Below are 19,462 nucleotides of genomic sequence, written 5' to 3'. Positions count from 1 at the left end.
TCCAAACCCCAGTACTCCCCTGAATGGATATACATGGTGCATATCACTGAGTGGCAGGTTTCAGTGCCTTGCCAGCCTGCAGAACTATTCAAACAAGCTAATCCCACCCTCGGGACACCATAGAGCTACCTGCTGTGTCCTCTGATCATCTGCTCTATTCTCAAATGGAATCATGTGACCTTGCCCGGTGCCCTGTCCTCTCCTCTCCCACCACTAATGTATGTGACTAATTACCTACTACCAGTTTCATCTACTGATAATCCCTGTGCTGCAACTCTAAGGCAGGAATGTATCCCTCACAAATGGGGTGAAGGTAACCTTTTCTAATTGGGGTGTACAATTTTAGTGGTGGGGGGGGGTCGGGGACTCATAGTGGCTGTCTAAAAACTTTTTGTAAAGCAGGTTATTCCAGAGAGATAATACTACTAGTGCTTTAGTTTTTTTGCAGATAGCCTTGGTTTTATTTCTGGCATTCTTTGTCCAAAGGAACTTGTAGACAAGAGGTACAGCCAAGCAAGGGATAGAAGTACATTCCTGTAATACCAACACTCAGAGGCACCAACAGCAGGATCACAAGTTTAAGAATACTATGGGCTATATAGTTAAGACCCTTTGTGAAACTAACAAACAAAACTGATAACCAAATAGCAAACAATATTGATTTCATTGGTTGGACAGGAACCCAGTTCAACAGTAAGTTAAGATAGAAGGTCAAAGTGAACCTTCCCCCTTGCATTCTTTGTCCTCTTTCCAGAAAGCTGTGTGGTTGTGGCTGACTGGTCTATCAGCCCCTGGTTCCAAGGTGACAGTGTGGAGATGGTGTGGCTAGTGGAGACAGATCCTACCTATGTGGTTCACTCACTGTGACTAGAAATGCAATGAATGTCCATCCCTGAGCACTGACCTTTAACCAGAGGCTCTTTCCCTCTGCTAAAATGATCCCTAGCAGAGCAACTTGGACAAACGGATTAGCAGTACTGTTCTCCAATAGAATGAGAGGGGATGGTGACAGGGATGCTAGAAACAAATACTAAACACACAAACACACACACACACAGCAGGCTCAACAACAACAACCAAACAACAAAGCCTAAAATAGAAATGATAGCCACACAAGTAAAAGGTTGAGGGGAGGCTGTCAGCAAAGTGAAAACGGATGCAAACTGTATTTGGTACAGGGAAGTTACCTTCTCTGTGAAAATAACCCCTAGAGTGGGATGTCAGGACATTGCTCAGGTTAACCATTGGATTTAAGGCATGCTGGGCTTCTCCACGGACCCAAGCATGAGCAGCTGTGACACAGATGAAGCAAAGATGCTGAGCCACAATTCCCATACCTATACTGTGTGGCAAAAATGCCACATTCCACTCTGATCCTGCTTTACTTTTCTTATCATAAAGGGAAATTCTGTCAGATTTCTTTTCTTGAATCTTATAGTCCATTATTACAGCCCCAGAGTTGGCAGAGAAAGCAACTAAAAAGGAAACTTAATTCAGGGGAAAAGTTTGCTCCTGGGCTTACTATAAGAGGATTTAAAAAACACCACTGAATTTCCAAGCTCTTGAAAAGATTATAGCTGCTGCCATGGTTAACTTCTTGAAACACATAAGGCTATCATAATTGTATAAAGGAAAAATAGGTTGGAATAATAGTTTTAAAATGATGATTTGTGAAAGCTTTATTTGCTGTGTTGTTTTGAAAAGAATGCACTGGTTGGGAGGTATCTAGGGCAAACTACTCATTAATTAGAAGGAGCGCGCTTTCCTTTTAAAAACCTTCACTGTGATTTCTTTATAGGCCTAATTCAAAAATGTAGGTTAAACCATCACTTAAAAATAATAGAATCTTGGGGATGAAGGCATGGTTCAGTTGGTAGAGTGCTAGCCAATGAGTGAAAGCATCAGGTACTGATGCTTTCCCAGGAAAAGAAAAATAATGGAACCATAATTTTTCTCTTAATTCTTCACTTTTGTAATGAAGAGCCAGACTTTGATGTCAGGCCCCCCTTTACCACGCGAACCCCACTTTACCACGTGAACCTGAGATAAGCAGGCCCTGTGAGCAAGCCCAGGACAAGCTTATTAGGGCCCAGCCGGTCAAGAACGCTAACCGCTGGGAATGCTTAACTCTAACTGACCCCAGAATGCCTCGAGCCCTGTAACTTTGTTTTTTGCCTTTATAAGCCCTGTGCAATCGCAGCTCGGGCCTCCTCCTAACCTCTGCTGTGTCGTGGGGGGGGGGGGGGTAGGACGAGGCCCGAGTTGCAGCTCACCTGAATAAAGTCTTGCCTTGCTTTTGCATTTCCGAACGTCTGAGTCTCGGTGGCCTTCTTGGTGGTCATTTCGCGACTTGGCATAACAGTAACAGAGCAAAGCATTTTTATTTATTGTAGGTCTGCTCATCCAGACCAAAGTAATTACTACTGTCTAGTTAAATGTCACAGTTAATGTCACAATCTGAAAATGTCGCACCACAGAGTTAAGAGCAGGAGCTATGGTGATTGGTGATAATGCACTCAATCCCAGATTCATATTCTCTCTGTTTAACCAACCCTGGAACCTAAATGGCTGCAAATTATGTATGGTGGCATTTTTTAAGTAGAAGGGGCACACTGTCACCCTTCACTTCCACATCATCCTTGCTGGCTCTCATGTTTTCCTCCCAATTGCAGCCTTCCTGTCCTGGCTGACTTTAGTTTTGCTAGGTATGTTTGCCCAATTTCATACCATAGTGGTTAAAAAGTTGTGCTTTGATTTTAATTTTTTATTTCTTTCTATATTCAGTTTTTATTACCATGATTGAAAGCAAGAAGTGGAGAAATCAGATGACAGGTTGAAAAGGCAAAATGAAGAGAGAGTGGGAAGGGAGAGAGGGACAGGGAGAGAGAGGGCGACGGGGAAGGGAGAGGTAGACTTATCTAAACTCAAATCATGGATCTATCCATTTCCAGCTGGGTGACCTTAGATGAGAGACAAGAAGCAGATAAGAATGGGCAAAAGTGGTAGAAATACTGGAGTCTTGCATATGTTAGGCAAGTACTCTGAACTATGTCTTCATCCCTTGATTCTTAGAGGGTCTTGCTATGTAGCTCAGATGCCTCCAAATAAAAGACCCTCCTACCTCCTCTGACTCCAGAGTGCTGGGATCATAGGCATGTACCATCATGCCTAGATCATCTGTTTAAAAAAGATTAACAACTAATATAATCAAAAGTCTCAAAGAATTTAAATCATTTCCCTGGAGTCATGAAGTTAGGATTTAAACGCAAATCTAATCCCAACATTCAATAAACGTTAGTTTTTCCACCCCTAAGGAAAACACAGAGTGGCAATTTGTATCATCAAAGGGCTCAACGTACATTTGTATGGACAGAAGCTAAAGAACTTAAGTTGTTTAGATTAAAAGGACATTTTAATGACTTTTTTAAATGTGGAGGTTCACTAATTAGTGTGTTGAACAGCTTTTATGTGTCCATAAAAATCACTGAAAAAACTAGAAATGGTATACATTTATAGGACATAAGAGGATTTTTATGGGTCAATTTCACTCACAGAACCTTTCATTTGGAAGGTTGAAGTCTCAAATAAATGAATTAAGCATCTCCTGGTCCAGTAAGAATAGAGGATTTGTTCAGTATACATTGGGTTGTTTAATAAGTTTGTATATAATAAGTCTGATAATGGCCTAAGCAAAAGATGATTATATCTCTGAAATTCTTCAGATAGAACATGAAAAGTAGCCTTTTAAAAAAGCTAGGAGAGAATATAGTGAATATAAAATAGTTTCGTGATTCTTATACTTTTGAGAGTGACACTCCAACCCTGTTTCATTTTATACTGCTCTTTCCTCAAGAGACTATGATGCCAGCCATTCACTCTCCCAGCCTTGGCTGCATGACCACTGTTTATGACTCCGCTGTGGTACCCAAGTGGCCTTTCACTGTTCACATCTGTGGCCAGCCTTTCACTCATGTTTTGCTTATATTTATTTATTGCCAGTCCTGGGCCTTGGACTCAGGGCCTGAGCACTGTCCCTGGCTTCTTTTTGCTCAAGGCTAGCACTCTGCCACCTGAGCCACAGTGCCACTTCTGGCCGTTTTCTGTATACGTGAACCTAGGGCTTCATGTATGGGAGGCAAGCTCTCTTGCCACTAGGCCATATCCCCAGCCCCGCTTATATTTCTTTTATACAGGCAACTGTAGCTGAGATTATTAAAGATCAGCCATGACTCATGAAATCATAGAAGTAGCTAGAACCATCCATACAAATAAAATACAGGTTGCTTCTTTCAGTCAGATAAATTTCAAACTAGTGATTTCTAACAATGATTTTCAGTAACCCAGGTTGTACTATTATTTCTAGAGATTGACTCATTTTGATTTTTGGAATTTATTCATCTATGTAAGTTTACATATGTGTGTGTATGTGTATATAGAGAGAGGGGGGAAGGAGAGCGAGGGAGGGAAGAAAAAGTAAAACTTAAAATTTTAGATATAACATTTTAGATGAGCAATTCCCATCCTCTTGTGGTCTCCCACATATGGGGTGGTAGCTCAAATAGTACTAGAATTTTTAACTGAGACAGTACTAAACTTAGTTTTGAATTATTCTTTGTTGACAAGCATGCAAACTACCTATCATGCATGAGAAAATTACATGTATTGTTTAGGATGGTGTTCACTTGTGTTTTTTTTTCAGACATGAAGTTTCCAATAGAATCTCAGGAAGTGATCATAAAATGATTTAATCTGTCTACCTATTTTTCATAAGTGACAATCTATAGCACAGAGCACTTTAAGTGCTTCTCCTAGGTCAAAAAGTTACTAGTAGAAACCACTAATAGCAGTCCAGTGCTTTTTCTGTATAAAAAGTCAATAATTATTTTAAAATCCATATTACGTAGTATGCTACGGAGAATGCACCAATAATAACTGGGCTATTATAATACATTATCATCAATACTGTAATTTACCATGTGACTATGTTGTATATTATGGATCATTGCAATTTTCTTGGCAAATGTTTTGCATCCCTAACAAAGACTTCTTTGTGAGAGACATACTTTATTATGTTAATGTTTTTCATGGCCTTTAATAAATCCTAGGCATATACAAACTACTAAATAATTGGAATGACATTGACACAAATATATATATATATATATATTAGATGAATACTGTATTTCAGGTGAAGTTGAAGAGAAAGCTGAGATGTCTTCATTTGGTTTGAGGAATTTGTTTTCTGGAGGGGCCAGTCCTGAGGCTTGATCTCAAGGCCAGTGGTCTACCACTTGAGCCACAGCTCTGTTTCCTGCTTTTTGCTGATTGACTATGAGTCTCACAGACTTTCTTGCCCAGGCTGGCTTTGAACCATGATCCTCAGATTGTAGCCTCTTGAGTAGCTCCTCACTTATTCTTAACAAGCAGTTGAGGCTGCCTCTGAAAGTGACTGGTTTCCAAAGCTAAAGAGATTGGTGAAAGTTAAACAGAAAGTAGAAGGTATGGTGAGGCAGTAGATTAAATTTCAGGTACGTGGCAGCCTAGAAATGTGGTAATGGCTAATAATGACCAAGCCTGTGTACTAAGCCTTAGACACTATTCTTGATTGCCCCTACCAAACCATCTATACTCTACAACCACCGGTTACTGTAAAGCTAAAAGACATTTTTGTTGATCCATGTGAATGAACTAAAAGTCCCCCAACTTTGTATCCGCTCTTTGATCTGATCTATTTTCTGCTGCAGTCCCTTGGTCTCCAAAAAAGAGAAGATTCACTGATTAGTATTTTGTGGGGAAGGAAAATGACTCCTCAAACAGGAAGTACCTTCATCTTATGTTGAAATAGCTAGAAACTCAGGAAATCATCCACCAGGCAACTTGTCCCAATAGTTAAGGGATTAACAACTTCTCCAGAACTTCCCCAGAGATAAAGACTGTGCTAAGAGTCAAGCAAGCTATATCTGTCACTTGGGACTGTTTTAACCATGCATATCTTTCTCACCCACTGCCCCCCAATTCTCCCTACTTAACCTGAGGCCAATGTCTGTATTTCTGAAGATGGCTGAAGACAGTATTGAAGTGAAGTCTTCCCATGGCTGAGGGTTCAGTTTGAGGGTTTATTGGTCACCAAGTGTTGTTATGACAAAAGCTCAACAAATGCCTGGCTCCCAAGGCAGGTGTCCATTCAATAAATTTTGGGTCCCTTCCTCCTGCTTTCTGGCTTCCAATCCACTTTTCCCATACTGATTTACCCACCCACACCTTCCTCCCCAAACACACACACACACACACACACACACACACACACACACACACCACAGACACTCTACACACTCCATCTTTATTAATAAAGTCCACCCTTAGGAGCCTGTCACTGGATGTCAAATCTGTACTCATCCCCCCCCTCCCCCAGGACTTCGTAGACCCTAGCTCTGTGCGCGGGTTCGGAACCCCCGGCTAGGCCTCGTGGAAACTGGCCACAGGGCCGGGGATGAGAGGGTTGTTGTTAGAAATCGTGGGAATCGCTGACTGTCAAGCTCTCCTTCAGACAGAGGCTGGCAGCCCCGGGAAAACGAACCACGGCGTGCCGGGATTGAATGGTGCACCGGGAAACAAGTGCGGCCTGCCCGCCCGCCTGCATTGTGGAGCCAGCTCACGCAGCTGTGGGCGCCCCGGCTCAGGAAACGGCCCCTCGCTGATCCCCAAAGACAGAGCTGGCGCCAGGCACACCCCGCCAGACCTGCAGGGGGATGGGCAAACTCAGCTGCGGGGCTCCTAGACCCGGGCGGGGCGGAGCACACGCGTCCTGCCAGCCCCCGCCCCACGGTTCCTCGCGCAGCCGCACAGCGGCTCCCCTGCTCCCTGGGCTGCGGCTATTGCGCCGGCGCACTGTGTCCCAGGCCAGGGTCCCCGTTCCAGGTCAGGCTCCGGGAAATCTGCGGTCGCTTAGCAACGCCCAAGTCACAGTCGCCCGGTTCTCGCGCCGGCCTCCTGCCGGTACCACGTACCAGGCCTTAGGGAGATCATGGAGGGAAAGGAGGAAAAGCACCAGTAAGTGCTGGGATTCGTCTTTTCTTTTCTTTTTCTGTTTCCCCCCTCCCCCTTGTGAAAATTATTTTCCTCCTTCCAGCAGAGGGTTCGGTGAGACCCAGAGGATGATGCCCAGCACCCGTTGTCTAGGCTAAATCTCCAGTCTATTTCCTTTTGTACTGTAGAAACTGAGAGCTTACGGTAGTGTCCTTTTTTTTTTTTTTAACGCACTTATTGAGCACTTACCGGATGACCAGACATTACACGCATTGCTGGGCCTTCACTTCTTGAAGTCGTCTTGCAATCATCCCTTCTCACGCCCCACACTTCCTACTAATCCTGCAGGCTTTACTCAAGTAGTACCTTATTTTAAAAGAATGATATCTGTTGTGAAAGATGCAAGAATCACATTAAATTACTCATTCTGACAACACACATCCTCTGCTATTGTTTGTCATGTGTTGGAGGCAAGGAGGATATAACAGAAACAAAGACAGAAAATGAACAACCAAAAAACTCCAACTCTGTCCTCACACAGCTTGCATTCTAGACAGAGAAGGCAGATGAAAAAGAAAAGTAAAATACACACCTGTGTCAGGACAACCACAAAGCACAGAACCTCCGCCTCCTGCCTACCACTGTGCATCCTTGCTGCACACCCCCACCGGCCCCAGGTCCCAGCGGCTCACCCATGCACTGCAGCCCCGTGCCTGCTTCCCTTCCCTTGTCATCTGCAGCTCCTCAGCGGGCCGGGTGGGCTCTATGACACAAACGGGAGTCTTCTCCTGTTGTGCTAAGTCGCGAGACCACCGCCAAGAAGACCACCACCAAGAAGACCACCACCAAGAAGACCACCGAGACTCAGACATTCCGAAATGCAATAGCAAGGCAAGACTTTATTCAAGCAAGCCGCTGCCCGGGCCTTGTCCTACCCACCGACACAGCGGAGGTTAGGAGGCAGCCTCGAGCTGCGATTACACAGAGCTTATAATGGCAAAAGACAAAGTTACAGCAATCAGGTGTTTAAGCAAGCAAGATTACGAGTACAAATCTGATTGGCTCAGGGCTCGAGGCATTCTAGGGGTGGTTAGAGTTAAGCATTCCCAGTCGTTAGAGTTCTCGACCGGCTGGGCCCTAATAAGCTTGTCCTGGGTTTGCTCACAGGGCCTGCTTATCTCAGGTTTATGTGGTAAAGTGGGGTTCGCATGGTAAAGTGGGGCCTGACTTCAAAGTCTGGCTCTTTATTTCCCCCCTTCACTCCCAAGCCTTCCCATGGTGACAGCGCAGACTCCCACATAAGGCCTACACACCAGGTGCTCGCAGGATCACGCTTCCTGCTGTCATCTGCAGAGATTCTCAAACATCATCCCCACCTGGAAAAGTGACAGAATGGCAAATTCTAAGGGAATGCTGGCCCCACCCTCGCTGAATCAGAAGCCCTGAGTGTGGGAGCAGATAATCTGGCCTGAAACTGGACTTGAGGAGACTGTGATGTACTGAAAATTTGGTGACCCTCCCAATCAAGATAGTAAAGCTTGCTAAGGATTGTGTGGAGTAGGGACACCTGCTTCTAAAGCCGGTAGTTCTGTTGTCAGAACAGTAGTTCTCAAACTGTAACCGGCAAATGAACTAGCTAGAGAGCTGGTTAAGGCAGGGTTCCAGGAACTAGCTGTATAATAATGATTTAAATGGTTAAGTTGGAGCCTGTGTATCTGTGCCTCTAACAAGGTCATAATCGATGTCAGTGCTGCTAGTCCAGTTATGTTCTGAGGAAGGGACGTTATCTGCAAAGTTTTTGCAATGAGTACTCACCCTGCTGGGATGCCACCCCTCTGATTACCACTTCTCTCTCTCTGCCCTCTTACTTTCTTTTTCCAATTGCCACCTTCACAGTGCAGCCTCCACCTTACCTAAATACGCAGCCTACCTCCCACATGCGCACTTGCCTTCTCCAAACTCCGTTCTGTGCTTTGTGGTTGTCCTGACACAGCTGTGTATTTTACTTTTCTTTTTCATCTGCCTTCTCTGTCTAGAAAGCAAGCTGTGTGAGGACAGAGTTGGAGTTTTTTGGTTGTACATTTTCTGTCTCCTTTGTTTCTGCTGTATCCTCCTTGCCTCCAACACATGACAAACAATAGCAGATGATGTGTGTTGACAGAATGAGTAATTTAATGTGATTCTTGCATCTTTCACAACAGCTATCATTCTTTTTGAATAAGGAAGCCCGGGTCAGGTACTGACTAACAGAATTAGGATTCCAGTCCAGGTCTAACTAATTAGTGTTTTTAATCTGCATTTCCCTCTACAAAAGACCACTATATTCACGTTTCACAATTCCAGATCATGTGTAGGAATTCACACCATAAATGGTCATCAAGTGAGTGAGCAAGCAAATAGACATTTCTTTCCTTAAGAAAGACTTAAATTAGGATAGGCAAATTGGTTTAGGCCTATAATCCTAGTTACTTGGGAGGCCAAGATCAGAGGATTGTCCTCCAAGGCAGCCCAGACATAAAAGTTCTCGCTCCATCTTTTTCAATGGCCAAGTGAGGTGGAACCTGCCCATTATCCCAGCTACGGTGGAAGCATAATAAGGATTATAGCCCAGTCTGGCCTGGGCATAAAGCAAGACCCTAATTCAAAAATAAGCAATGCAGCAAGAAAGGTTTGGCTTAAGTAGAACATCTGTGTAGCAAAAGAGAGGTCCTGAGTTCAATCCCAAGTATGGCCAGGAAAGAATTCTAGTATAAAGGTCAGATACAACTATGAGAAACTTGAGGAAGCCAGTGGTCCACAATGATAAATTAATTGACCCAATGGTCATAATCTTTAAATAAATGCTAGCATCTCTGGAAAGGTCATAGAAAAGAATTGGAAGTTATTTACACTTTACCAGTATGTTTTTCCAAATCCTTTTCAGAGAGCAATTCCTGTTGGGAAGCAGAGAACTCAGATTAAAGGATTCTGAATGGCCTTTGTATAGAGGGTTGAGGGTACATGGCTAACACAAAGCCACTGTGAAAGACAATTCTAGGAGACTCACCACAGATATGTGAATATTATAAAGGAAAACCATTTACCTTTGGTGAGCGAGACACTTGCCTGCTTGTGGGGTAAATAATGATGAATGAAACAATCCCTATGTCATGCAGTTTATTGACTAGTAAGGGAATTTATGGTATTTATTACAAACAATAACCAAAGTACATATATTATGAATTGTGGTTGTCATGGAAGAATGAATAAAATAGAATAGAGAAAATATTGAGTGGGATAGAATATGATTTACTCATAAAATGGAATGACATTATGTCATGCTCAGGAAAATGGATGGAACTGGAAGTCATCATGTTAATGAAATAAGCCAAACCCAGACAAAGAATGCATATTTTTAAAGATATGATCTAAAGAAAAAAACCCCAAGGACATGGACATAAAAGGAGGACTGTTTGAGGGGAGGAGAAAACAGTGCAAGAGGAGAAAAAGAAGGCCGGGAGAGGAGAATATGACTATAATAAAGCCCACTTTAAAAAAAAAAACCATCAGCCAATACATGGAGTAGGAAGAGAGGAAATGTAGGAAAAGATTTTGAAGAGTGGATTTTTCAATTTAAGTCCTTTTTGATAATTAACACCCTATCAGGGAAACAGGAAGAGCAGCGGACAGAAGGAAGGGCATGTGAAATGCCCTGTAGCGAACAAAGAATGGAAAGGGAGGGCAGAGACACTTGAGTGCTGCTCAAGATTCTTGGGAGCAGGTCACACAGGAGCTGTTGAGGAGGAAATTTTTTTTTTGTAGTCAGGTAAGGGTTGTAATTGGAAAAAAATGACATAGCTGGATGCTGGAGGCTCATGCCTGTAGTCCTGGCTACTCAGGAGGCTGAGATCTGAAAATCACAGCTCAAAACCAGCCTGAGCAGTCCATGATACTCCGTCTCCTGTGAATCACAGAAAACAAAATAAAACAAAACAGAAATGGTGCTGTGGCTCAAGTGGTAGAATGCTAGCCTTGAGCAAATGGGAGCTCAAGGACAGCACGCAAGCCCAGAGGTCAAGCCCCAGGACTGGCCAAAATAAACAAATAAATAAATATAGAAGAGATGGCCAGGCTTGATGAGACAAGGCAGGGGTATGTTCGAAGGGCCGTGTGGCTATGTGTAAGGAAAACTAGAACTCTCCACTCTATGAAGTAGGAATCTTATTGACATTCCTCCTGCTTGGATTTTTAATGTTTCTATGTAAAAAGCATCAGAATAGTTATTTCATTGTTTTTCAGGTATGTGAAAATTTAAAATAATGCTCTTTATAGTATCAAATTTCAGTTACTTAAAAGAAAAATGTCCAATGACCAATTTTAAACATTTCCTTAATGTTTATTTCAAAAAGGTTTTTGAAAGAGCTTCATATTTGTGAAGCAGTGTAGTTCATAGAAACATCAAAAATGATAAGATCAAATGTTTTGCCTGTAGTGTTTTGTTTTTTTCTCAAAGAGGAAATCTTGGGTTTGGCTTGGTTGGTAGAGCTCTAGCCAGTGAGCCAACGCAGCAGGCTCCACATTTGAGTCCGAGTTTTGGATCTAAAAAGAAAAAGAAAAAATAGAATTATTTGTGGCCATTTGGTAGCTTTTATATGTTTTCCAGGTGAACTGTTCAAGTTAAGTAGCTGTCCTTGACCAGCCCCGATTGCTAAATTTACTAGGTTAAACCAAGGGAGACCAGCCCTAGATCATAAGTCTTAAAGAAGGCATATTCAGATGATCATATAATTTAGTCATATGCATAACTACTACAAACATGATTTGTGTGATCAAATCACTACTGTTTTCTCAAAAAAAAAGCTGATATACTAAACTACTGTATTAGAACAACTAATCATTATTGACACATTAACCAACCCCAATTTTATTTTATTTTATTTTGCCAGTCCTGGGGCTTGGACTCAGGGCCTGAGTACTGTCCCTGGCTTCTTTTTGCTCAAGGCTAGTACTCTGCCACTTGAGCCACAGCACCATTTTCTATAATATGTGGTGCTGGGGAATTGAACCCAGGGCTTCATGAATATGAGGCACTCTTGCCATTAGGCCATATTCCCAGCCCCAAAGGTGTAGCCCAGATTAGTCTCGAACTTGTGATCCTCCTGCCTCATCCTCATTGATTCCCTGCATGTGCCATCACCCCCAGCCCAATTTTAATCATGAAAGTCTATTAAACACTGTTAACAAGGCCCAAATTATCTTAATTAATACTTGAAATACACTCAGGTCTTATTTGCTTAGGATTCTGTACAATGCTTATTGGAGTAGAAAATTTACTATTTAATTGTCTTTTTCAGACAGCACAAAATAGAAGATGATGGTCTAGTGTACGTAACTAAAAAAGAAGAAATCAAACAAGGACAAACCGGAAAAAGCATGCAACAGCCAACAGCTTGTGTCCGGAGAGGACGTGTCACTTATGCCAAATTCATTAACACAAATACAAGAACATTAAATGAACCAATTCCCTACATAGATCCAAAACAAGGGCCCGAAGTGCAGGTTGGACAGATGTTTGATGTATTCAAATATAGATTTAGATTTGGAAACTGTTTTCCAGGATAATTTGGTCACAGTTATTTTAGGGAACATGACATGCTTGTCTTTAAATAGGATTGTTGATAATCCAATGGTTAAAAGCAGTAATTTGGAACTATTCTGGCAGATACCTTTGTTATATAAACAATATGTATTTAGGGCAAGAATGCAAGTGATGATTTTCTACATCAGGTAGGATTGTAGCCACTAAGTAATGCTTGGGAACTACTAGAGGAATTCTGTAATGTTGTTTGTGGCATGTATTCTAATATAAAAACTTCACCTTACTCAGCTATAAAATAGCTACCAACTACTGAAAGTATATCGAATGTTAGGAATTAGATTTGTTTTTATATAAAGTATGTTTTTTGCAACCATTTCTATGAAGCATAATTGGAACACACTCCAGTGGGGCTGGAGGTTACACAGTAAGTGAAAACCATGTTTCTGATGTAGGACAGTTGGTTTAGCCATCCTACATATATTCCATTATCCTTTTTTAAAAGTTAGGATTGTTGAAGTATGATTTATTCTATTGTTTCCTGTTGGAATTGTTACAAATCACTACAAATTTAAACACTGGCTTAAAGCAACACAAATTACAGTACTAGAGTTCAGATATTAAAACCAGTATTGCTGGCTTTTGGCAGGTACATTCCTTCTAGAGGCACTGAGGAACAATCTGTGTTTGCCTTTCTCAGCTTCTGGAGCTGCTTACATTCCTTGGTTCATAGCACCTTCCTCTTTAGAACCAGAAGAATCCTCTTATCAAATCTCTCTGATCAACTCTCCTGCCTTTTAAAGGTATCCTTGTATTCTTTGGGGCCCACACAAATAATCTAGGATAATCTCTCCAGCTCAAGATCCCTTATTTTGGCTGGGTACAGTGGCTCATACCTGTAATCCCAATTACTCAGGAGATAGAGATGGGGGAGATGGCAGTTCAAGGCTAGCCAAGGAAAACAGTGAGTAAAATTCCCTTTCAACAAGCCAAGTGTTAAGCCTATCACCCTAGCTACACTGAGAAGTGTAGGTAGAAACCAATGCTGGACAAATGAAATTCAAAACTCTACAACCCCCCCCCCGCCCCCCGCAAATAACTAAACCAAAAAGAAAAGATTCTAAAGCTCATCTCCAAAGTTCTTTTGCCATGTAAAGTAACATAGAGGTTTGGGGGAGCAGTTTCTGCCTACAGCATTTATACTGTAAAGTTGACCTTTTTTAGGATGCAATCCTTTGGGCTGTGGTAAAGTTCTAGTCATATTATCTTACCACCATCAAGTGATGCAACATCTCTATCACTCCCAAAAGTCTCCTGTAATCAATCTTCTATAGCCCTCCCCTTCCTTGCACTAAGGCATAATGTTGTAGTTACTAGCATGTTGTAGCAAAAAGGGTCTTAGCACAGTGACTTTCAATGAAAACTAGTAAACTAGTCTGACTGTCTTGAATTTCCAAGTACTTGTGCTTAGAAAAGGCTTGTCTATGTCAGAGTGTATCTTTCAGAGCACTAGCCTTAACTCATGTACTTGAAAAATAAATTTCCATAATCAAGTAAGTTCTGGAAAAAGTGTAATTTTATATACCTTTCTCAGAGTGTCACAACTTCTATTTGCATATAGAGATTCAGAAACATCCTGTTTTAAAATTGTCTAACTTGGCTTATCTTACTATTTTGCAAAATTATTTAGCCATGGAAAACTTCTTTGTGTAACATCTATTAATCTTATAACTTATGTTCCATGGAACGAGTCCAGAGTGGTTGTACTGATTTAGGTTCCACAAACAATGTTTAAAAGTTCTTCCTCTCCCCTCTTGCTATTTTTGTTTTCTTTAGTGTTACCATTCTGGCTAGAGTGAAATGGAACCCCAGTGTCTTTTTGATTTGCATTTCTTTTATGGATAAGGACATTGAGCATTTCTTCATGTTGATTTGTACTTCTTTTGAGCTATTCAATTTATTTGCTTATTTCTTAATTTAATCATTTTGGTCTTGGTGGGTTTTATGTTTGGCAGCTCTCTCTATATTCTGGATATTCTTTATCTGATGAGTAGCTGGCAAATGCATTCTCCCATTCTGTGAGTTGTCTCTTCATTCTGTTATTTCCTTTGTTGTGCTGAAGCTTTTAAATTTGTTAATTTTTATTTGCATTTTCCATTTCTTCAGACCACTTTACCCAACAGCAGAGTCTGAAAGTTACTAAGAATTTAGGAAAACGTGTTCATTGTGCTCTTTACATTTGCGAGACAAATGAGACCATTTTGGTAAAATTCTCAAAGAATTTTGCTTCAACAGTGACCCTTTATCTCTACTTAAGAAGAGCAATTGGTTCTTAGCACCCAAAGCACACCTGTTAATCTTAGCTACTCATGAGGCTAAAACCTGGAGAATCCAGATAGAAGATAGCCCTGTCAGAAAAATCTTTGAGACACCATCTCCAATTAACTAGCAAAATGCTGGATTGGAGTCATGATTCAAGTGGTAAAGTACCAGCTGTGAGCAAACAAGCCAAACAAAATCTTGTGGCCCTGAATTTAAGCACTGATGCAGCATGGGAATACTAAAAAGAAAGAAAGAAAGAAAGAAAGAAAGAAAGAAAGAAAGAAAGAAAGAAAGAAAGAAAGAAAGAAAGAAAGAAAGAAAGAAAGAAAGAAAAGGAAGGAAGGAAGAAAGAAAGGAAGAAAGAAAGGAAGGAAGAAAGAAAGGAAGAAAGAAAGAAAGAGAAAGAAAGAAAGAGAAAGAAAGAAAGAAAGAAAGAAAGAAAGAAAGAAAGAAAGAAAGAAAGAAAGAAAGAAAGAAAGAAAGAAAGGAAGAAAGGAAGGAAGGAAGGAAGGGAAATGATTACAATACTCTAATTTTGTTTTTATTTTCTTTTTTTTAAAAGTCCAAGCATTTCCTGATGGTTCATTTACCCAGAGTCACTTTTCTAGAAACTCAAATATTAGCAAAATAAGTTTATGATCCACAAACGTGGGTGATATAGGGTGTGTGTCTTATAATGTTTTTATAGTAAAACTTCCTTGGGATGCTTACTGATATGGTTTGAGAGTTTATCCCCTCCAAAGCTGATGTAGAAATTAAATTGTGTTGTAACAGTTCTGGGAAGTGAGACTTTTAAGACATGAGTGCTTTTGCTTTTATGGGTGGAATTCTGTTTATTGTTGTTGTTGTTGTTGTTGTTGTTTTGGTGGGGTGGGGCTTGAACTCAGGGCCTGTGCACTGTCCCTGAGCACTTTTGCTTAAGGCTTTTACTCTACCACTTTGAACCACAGCTCCACTTCCAGTTTTCTGGTGGTTAATTGGAAATGAAGTCTGCCCAGGCTGGCTTTGAATCACAATGCTCAGATCTCAGCATCCTAAGTAGCTAGGATTACAGATGTGAGCCACCAGCATCCAGCTCTGGTTTTTTGTTTTGTTTTGTTTTTGTTTTTTTAAAGCAAGACAACTAATATTTAAATTTGAAAGTAATTATAATGGCTTGAATTTAAGCTTATTCAAATGAACACTGTCAAGTAATTTTACTTGAGTATATTCATCACCACTGTTTACTCTTCTTTTAACCATTAAGTCTTCAGCCCTTTATAACACTGGGCCAATTGCGGTTCAAGGAGTTAAATGATTTCATCTAAGAAGTTATTGCCAAACTTATTGGCACATAATTGTCATGCCTTTTGCGGGGGGATTGGGGTCCTGGGCTCTCTCCCTGAGTTTCTTTTGCGCGAGACTAGCACTACCACTTGAACTACAGCTCTACTTTCAGATTTTTGTGATTCATTAGAGATAAGAGTCTGTTTGAGGTAGCTTTGAACCATGATCCTCAGATTTCAGCTTTCTGAGTAGCTAGGATTGTAGGTGTGTGAGACACTAGCCCCCAGCTTGTCATTCTGTTTTTAAGGGACACTAAAGGTGGCTTAAATTAATTCTTAGGTTTATTTGTTGGGATTTTTAATTCAGGTTTGCTTGACTTAAAGAAAGAACTACATTGTCAAAATTTGAAAAATGAACAATTTTCTGAGTTCACAAATGTGTTAAGAAAACATTGAAATACATTTTGGGTTTCAAAGACTATTTGAGATTCTGTTGTAACAGGGCAAGATCAATCCTTTTCTCTTCCTTTCCCCCGCTTGCACTACATAAGCATTCAAGATACCATCTTGGAGCTAGAATGACCAAACCTCTATGCCTTGGTGTCTCAATATCAGATTTTCCCAGCCAACAGAACTGGAAGCCAATACATTTCTGTCCATTATAAATTACCTAAACTGTGATGTTTGTTTTTTTTTTTTTTTTTTTTTTTTTGGCCAGTCCTGGGCCTTGGACTCAGGGCCTGAGCACTGTCCCTGGCTTCTTCCCGCTCAAGGCTAGCACTCTGCCACTTGAGCCACAGCGCCGCTTCTGGCCGTTTTCTGTATATGTGGTGCTGGGGAATCGAACCTAGGGCCTCGTGTATCCGAGGCAGGCACTCTTGCCACTAGGCTATATCCCCAGCCCTAAACTGTGATGTTTTGATATGGCCACCAAAACATACTAAGACACTTCCTTAGAGCCTGTGACTCTTGGCTTTTGCAACAATATGGTTAAGTTTCTCCTTATCTGCTTTAGCATTCCATAAGAGACTTGACATAACATAGAGTTTACAGGTATGTGTACATAGGTGTAGGTCAAATTGTGGTCGTGCGGTTGTGTTTTGGCCAGCTAGAGACATAGTTTAATCTCGTGGGAGTCTCCTCCTATGGAAGGGGGGGCGGGTGCCTACCACAAAGAACTGTAGAGAGAACGATGAGGCTGTGAATTCTGGACCTTGTACGTAATAAGCAAGATGGTAATCACCGAGTGGAGAGCTGGAAGAAGCAGCCACTCTGATTCTAACAGTAAGTCCTGACTATTTTTAGCCACATAGCGAGAAGATACCATCTGCTTAGGTAATCTGTTCTAGAATTTTCATTGGATCTATCAAGTAGTCTTAATTTGTAAAATTTATCTTTTAGCCCATTCTGAAAATCTGGGTATTAGCCAGTCCAATTTTCCAGAATTCCCTAATTCCTAAATTTCTCGAATACCACCAGAAATCACCCATTTGCAATTGCCTGTCATTCCATTAGTTCTGGTAAGAAGTTGTCATTAGCCCAAAAACCTAGTACTAAAGTGACAGAATGATATCTAATTCTTTCCTCTAGTCAAGTCTTTGCTCTTCTCTCTGGTCTGGGCTCATCTCAGATAATTTCCCTTCATGAACAACCTCACATTGAGTAGGCTAACTTTCAGCTTTGAATGTTACAATCCTTTCCTTGCTTTTATTCTAAGCTCTCTCCCAGAAAAAAAATCTTATTTTTGATGCTCTTAGCATATTTCATGGTTTTCTTCTAAGCATCTTGATAGTCTACTGACAAGCTGGCTCAATTATACTTGAGTTTGATATTGCACACTTCTCTTGAACATGCTTATTTTTTCAGAAGCTTAACTCATTCAGGAGCTGACTTCCTATGCAGCCACATAGGATTCTCTTTTATTTTTATTTTAGTTTTACTTTTTGCTGTGCTGGCGATGGAACCCTGGGCCTCACACAAGTTAGGCAGGTGCTCTACTCTACCACGTGTGCTGTACCTTCAGCCCTTTGGCTCTTGCTTTTGGTTTGGAGAAAGTTGTTTCCTTTTATTGAGCTCACAATACTCATTCCTTTGCTGCTTGAACAACTGGGATTGTAGGAATGCCCTACCATGCCCAACTTACACAGGGTTCTTTAGAGGCCTCTTCCTTTTCGCATTAATTTAGCTTTGATTATGGTATGAGAATTTTAATACTGGAATACCAAAATTGTGAGACACAGGGTAAAAAAAGACAAACAACTACAAAAGCAATACTTGCAAAACTGTTTGGTGTAAGTGAACTGAACACCTCATGGGGGGAAAGGGAAAGGGGGAGGAGGGAGGGGGATATGAGGGACAAGGTAACAAACAGTACAAGAAATGTATCCAATGCCTAACGTATGAAACTGTAACCTCTCTGTACATCCGTTTGATAATAAAAATTTGAAAAAAAAAGAGAATTTTAATACTAGAATCTAATATTCTCCTTGAATTGTATTTTAAAATTTTGGTTCCTAGTTTGTTTTTGTTCCTGTCCTGAGTCTTGAACTCTGAGCCTGGGCTCTGTCCTTGCACTTTTTCCCTCAAGGCTAGCACTTTATCAATTGAGTCTCTGCTCCAGATAGTAATAGAAGACAAGAGTCTCATGGACTTTCCTACCTAAGCTGGCTTTGAATTGTGATCCTCAGATCTCTAATTCCTGAGTATCTAGGATTATAGGCATGAGCCATGGATGCCCAGCTTTAAAAAAATTTTATTTTCTTATGAGCCAAGGTAGGTGCTAGCATTTACTGAAGGTCACTTCATTACCTCATCACAGCCAGGAACTTCTCAGTGTTCCATTTGCCTTCCCTCAGGCTTTCTTTATCCTGATCAAGCATATTTTAATTTTTTGATCAGAATTAAGGCAAGTAACAATTGCTTTCTCAGCTTCTGAGAGATGAAATAATGGTCTATGTGCCACCAAGGAATTCATCTCTCCTCCCACTCCTGCACACCCAGCTGTGAGCATCCAAAATTCAGTAACAAAACATTGTTGAACTGAGTCATTTGGGAATTGTAAATCAATGTGATTCGCAAGTAGCATTTTATTATAGTTACATTTATGAAACAAAATAGTGCTTTCAATGAAGTAGAAGAAAAAAAACAACAGAATAGAAAAAGAGCCAAATACTGTTCCATATATAAAGTAAGATAATACTCGGGAAAATTTTGTTTCAGGTTTATGTATGAATAGCATTGTATATTCTTGTGTAAGTGCATTTCATGGCATAAG

General features: G+C 40.9%; 1 protein-coding gene across 1 annotated transcript in view; it reads left to right on the top strand.

Annotated features, from left to right (window-relative positions):
- Positions 1-7,024: 7,024 nt before the first annotated feature.
- C8H2orf73 (chromosome 8 C2orf73 homolog) overlaps positions 7,025-19,462 on the top strand; it is a 49,541-nt gene continuing 37,103 nt past the window's right edge. Inside the window, 2 exon segments of the mRNA XM_048352933.1 lie at positions 7,025-7,050; positions 12,360-12,564. Coding sequence (XP_048208890.1) covers positions 7,025-7,050; positions 12,360-12,564 — 231 coding nt within the window.

This window comes from Perognathus longimembris, chromosome 8 (genome assembly GCF_023159225.1).
Source record: "Perognathus longimembris pacificus isolate PPM17 chromosome 8, ASM2315922v1, whole genome shotgun sequence".
In the NCBI taxonomy this organism is placed as follows: Eukaryota; Metazoa; Chordata; class Mammalia; order Rodentia; family Heteromyidae; genus Perognathus; species Perognathus longimembris.
Note: the sequence above shows the minus strand (reverse complement) of the source record. Positions and strands in the feature narration are given on the sequence as shown.